The sequence below is a fragment of the Aplysia californica genome, unplaced genomic scaffold (genome assembly GCF_000002075.1).
Source record: "Aplysia californica isolate F4 #8 unplaced genomic scaffold, AplCal3.0 scaffold01249, whole genome shotgun sequence".
Classification (NCBI taxonomy): Eukaryota; Metazoa; Mollusca; class Gastropoda; order Aplysiida; family Aplysiidae; genus Aplysia; species Aplysia californica.
In genome coordinates, this window is record NW_004798519.1 from 3,105 (window position 1) to 8,064 (window position 4,960).

Sequence of the window (4,960 nt, forward strand, 5' to 3'; positions counted from 1 at the left end):
GGGAGAGGGTTGTTTCTGGGGCAGTTTGTATGCCTGTGGGTGCGTGCATGTCTCTTCTCATCTTTTTAGTCTTATTTGTTTTTTTTTTGGTTCATGGTGACGTGGCCACTTTTAGTCTGACTGCTTGTCTTTGTTTTGTATGGGTACTTATGGAGAAAATTTGGTTTTTTTTTTTTTCCCCCCCCCAGGACATTTTTGTATACATTTATATGCACGTATTGTCTTTTAAAAATTTCTCTATTTGTGATGTAAGCACGGTAAAAACTGTGACAAACGCTGAACAAACCAATTTGTTTCCCCAGCCACCGTCCATCGGGTCTCTCCCCGCCTTGGAGGAGCTATGGCTGGACTGTAACTACTTGACCGAACTGCCCGGTGTAAGTTGACCCCGTGGTTGGTTGGAGGGTGCTCCGGTGTGCTTGGCTCCTTCTTTCCTATCAAACTTCTATGGTCCTTTTCTCTCCTCCTTCTTTTTTATGTTTTTTACTCTCTCTTGTTACACCTCTAATCTTCGGCACTTATATTATATGACCCCTTATTGTGTTGCAAGCGCCGTAAAACTCTTACGAAAACGAAAAGTTGCTCCCTCCCCTATCTCTCTCTACTGCTGTTTCCCTCCTCTGCTTCTCTCTAGCCAACCTGTAAAGTGTATTAAATGAAAAACAGAAGAAAACCTAAACAAAAAAATGTTGTTTTTGTAGATCAGCAACCTGAAGAAGCTTATTGAAACAAAAACAGAAGAAAACCTTTTAAAAAAAATTGTTTTTGTTTTTGTACGAGATAGGCAACTTGTAAATCCTATATAAAATGAAAGCCCTTAAAAAAAAAAGTTGTTTTTGTAGGAGATAGGCAAGGCAATTTGTGAATTCTATTTTAAAAAAAAGTAAATGAACAATTTTCAAAAAAAAAAATGTTGCTTATGTAGGAGATAGGCAACCTGTAAATCCTATTAAAACACAAAAAATGAAAACCTTAAAAAAATTTGTGCGAGATAGCCAACTTGTAAATCCTATTAAAACACCCCAAAAATGAAAACCTTTTTAACAAAAAATTTGTTGCTGCTGTTGTTGTAGGAGATCGGCAACCTGAAGAAGCTGTCCATCCTGGACGTGTCAGAGAACCAGCTGGATTACCTCCCCGAGGAGATCGGCGGCCTGGCGGGACTCACCGACCTGTGCCTCTCGCAGAACGGCCTCGAGTACTTCCCCGAGGGAATAGGTTTGTATACACCACCACCACTGTTATGCAGGGATGACCCAGTTGTTTTCCTCTTTTTTTCTTTCTTTTTTTTCTTTTGACCCCTTCTTTCTTTCTTTCTTTTTTTTCTTTCTTTCTATCTTTCTATCTATCTTTCTTTCTTTCCTTATAATATATATTTTTAAAACAATTTTCCTTTTTTTTTTGGTGTTAAATTCCTGTTATTTTATTATTCTGAGCATTTTGACAGATTAGTGTAAGACCCGGCAAGGCGCCATTTGACTGTGTCTGACACTGAGCAGTGGGTTTGTCTTCTGTCCCCAATTGTAGTTGTGTCTATTAACTAACGACAGTGAGTTTTTATCATCTTTTTTTCTTATGGCAATTCTGCGTCAAAACGATGGCCTGTTTTTTTTGTTAGCAAATGCTGCTTTGAGGGCGTCAGAAGAAGACCCTACTTTTTTTTTCTGTGCCTTCATTTTCTCCCCGGGGCGGTGCCACTGACTGAAGTGTCTTTAGGCCATTCCCAAAGGGGGGACATTTCTCATTCTTATGCACAGGAGAATTGTAAATGGGCTGATTCATCATTTCATGCTCATAACTGTGCCTGATCTACAACAGGGAACCACTGCTTTTTCTTTCCTAATCCTTGCTATCGTCATTTTCCCTCTACATCTTTTGTATGTTTTGTCAACACTCTTGTGACCCCCTATTTCCGGGGTGCCTTTATAGTTGAAGCAGACTTTGTGCTGTTAAAGCTAGAGAGGTGAGCAGAGTAAGTCTGATTCCCTGTAAGGATTTCTCTGTTGACATCCACCCCCTTGGCGCTCATATGACCTTATGCAGTTGCGAGCGCCGTAAAACCCCTACTAAAACTAAACTAACTAAACGTGCCTCCATTGCTTCTGTTCATCTTACTTTATCGCAGCTGTTCTGGGATGAGGAGGTTTGAGGGTGCCACTGGTAGAGCCTGCTTTTTTTTCTGTTCCTCTGCTTCTTCAACTGCCCCCTCTTTCCTATCAAACACCGTCTCTGTATGTGACGTATGCCAGTGGTAGAGTTGACTTTTTATTGTTCCCCTGTTTCTTCTACTTATTGCTTTCTCTTTCTATATGTGATGATATTTTGTTTACTGTTCTCGTACAATCACAGTTTTGACCTTTCTTCCACCCCCCCAGGATTGCTCAAGAAACTAACAATTCTGAAAGTAGACATGAACCGTCTCCTGGCGCTCAGTCCACAAATTGGCAGGTAAGCTGGTGACATCCATGTACTGTACATTATAGCAGAGTCGAAGTGTGGGTGGTTGGTGGGTGCTCTGGTGTGGTTTGCTTCATCTTTCCTATCAAACATCCTTCGTCTTTATCTCTCTTCCTTCCTTTTTTGTGTTTGTTACTCTCTTGTAACACCTTTTATCTTCGGCACTTATATTATAACCTTTTTGTGTTGCGAGTGCCGTAAAACTCTTACTAAAACAATCAAACAAAGAGTCGAAGTAGCCCGCCTCCTAAGTGTTCCAAACGGCGTAGATGGGACTAACACCTACCATTTATATTGGTTATATTATTATATGAGCCATGTTTGAGGCTATCCTCATTATGTTTATTATATTTGACTACGACATATCATTTTTACAGGCAACCAAGAGGGTGGTTGGAGGGTGTCTTGTTTCTTCACTTTCCCTTTGCCGTTTCTGTCTTTCTTTCTTTCTTTCTTTCTTTCTTTCTTTCTTTCTTTCTTTCTTTCTTTCTTTCTGTCTTTCTTTCTTTCTTTTCTCCCTCTTTTTTTCTTCTTTGCTCTTTCCCAGCAGTAAATAACTATTGTTTTATAAGTTCTCCTTCTCTTTCCTCAAACTAGTTGTCATCTCTGTGTTATGAGGAGGGGTGTAGGATACGTATATTTGGATTGAATTGATGGGTTGTAGAAGTTTTAAGTGGGTGGCAGGCAGGTGTTCTGGTTTGTTTTGCCCCTTCTTCCCTCTCAAATAGCTATCTCCTTTATCTCCTTTATCTCCTTTATCTCCTTTTATCGCCTTTCAAAATTCATTAGAAATGAACTGCATTTTGACTATATTTACGAAGGTAACTGTTTTTTAAATGATTTTCTATTTCAGCTGTGAAAATATGCAAGAATTAATATTGACCGAGAATCTTCTGTCGGTGAGTGTTTGGTTGTTTGTTGTTGGGTTTTTTTGGGAGGTGGGGGGGGGGGGGGGGGGGGGGGGTTGTCCTTCAGTTTTCGAGGTTTGGTATTGCTGTATTACACCTGTGTATGTATGGTATGAGTGCAGTGTGAGTATGTTAAATATCTGAATTGTAATTAATGCTGGAATGAAGAAGGCGAAATATTGACAGGTGGAGATATTCTATGTTCACTCTTCTCTCATGTGTTTCAAGTACATTAAAAAAAACTTTTAGAATAGCAGTCGTTCGTCGTCGTCATTTAAAAAGATGACGGAGACCCGACGTTAATAGCATACTGTTTTTTGTGATCATCTCAAAAAGAATTAATAATCGTATTTGATCTTGCTTGCAGAGTGAGGAAAAAATTGTGCTGTTTATTTTTAATTTTGTTTGGTTATGGCTACGGTTTGTAGTTAAGTGTATTTCACTTGTAGGTGGTTTATTTTGTGGGTCTAGTATGAACGTCCTAAGCTCACCGCTATCTTTCCTCCTTCTTTTTCTTTGTATGTTACTCTCTTGTAGTAACACTTCTAATCATTGGCACTTGTATGACCTTTCTGTGTTTTACAAGTTCGGCAAAACTCTCACTAAAACAAAAACTAAAATTAAAAACTCTGCATTTGCCTTTTTTTCCCCCCAGGATCTTCCAAACTCTATCGGCAAATTGAAGAACCTGCACAATCTGAACGTAGACCGCAACCGATTGACGGAAATACCGGTGGAGGTACGGCCAATGTTTGATGACGTGGTGGAATCGGGTGCTTGTCAATTTGAGGGCATTTGGAGTTATTGATATTATCTGATGTCCTGTTCCTTTGCCTAGCTTTTGATGAAATGTATGGTGTCAGTTGATATTATCAGACGAGAAAGCATTCTTAAATTTTTTGCCTATTGTAGGGGTTTTCTAGGTTTCCTACGTTTTGATCTTTCCTGTCAGAGATGGATCTCACCTCTTTATATGACTTAACGGCATTCAAATTAAATGAGTGCTTATCATATATATATATATGCTAAAGACTTATGTAAAGCAATTATTAAATACTCCAGAAAGAGGGAATTTATTACACTCTTAACTCATTTGGCAATATTATGTGGAAACATGTTTCTGGTCAAATCAAATTTTCATTCACCTAACTGGATTACTCACTTCTTACTAGTGCCTGTGGTGTAGCGGTTAGGTACTTCATGATTGACGGCAGAGGGCGTGAGTTTGATTTGTGTGTGGAGATGAGTTTTATCAAGCATCTCATTTTAGTGCAGAAGGAATAAAACATTTTGCAATCATTTTTCTCATCTTGCAATTATTTTTGTCATGATTTGCTATTGTGTTAGAATGGCTCACATGCATCTCTCGAAGATTAGTAAGGCATGGCAAAGTGGCGAGGGCTGTAAGCGTGATCTTGACCTCTGAACCTGTCATGTTGTGTGTGTGTGTCTAGATCGGCAAGTGCTACAAGCTGGGCGTGCTGTCGCTGCGGGACAACAAACTGCTGCGACTGCCGCAGGAGCTGGGCAACCTGAACAAGCTGCAGGTCCTGGATGTCTCTGGGAACAGGTGAGTGGGGGAGCCGTGACCCGGG

At 39.8% G+C, this 4,960-nt stretch overlaps 1 protein-coding gene across 1 annotated transcript in view; it reads left to right on the forward strand.

The window, feature by feature from the left end:
* LOC101858593 (protein scribble homolog) overlaps window positions 1–4,960 on the forward strand; it is a gene marked incomplete at its 5' end in the record, with an annotated part of 97,722 nt that overhangs the window by 2,676 nt on the left and 90,086 nt on the right. The window contains 5 exon segments of the mRNA XM_035973463.1: window positions 1,074–1,218; window positions 2,376–2,448; window positions 3,311–3,356; window positions 4,021–4,104; window positions 4,820–4,935. Coding sequence (XP_035829356.1) covers window positions 1,074–1,218; window positions 2,376–2,448; window positions 3,311–3,356; window positions 4,021–4,104; window positions 4,820–4,935 — 464 coding nt within the window.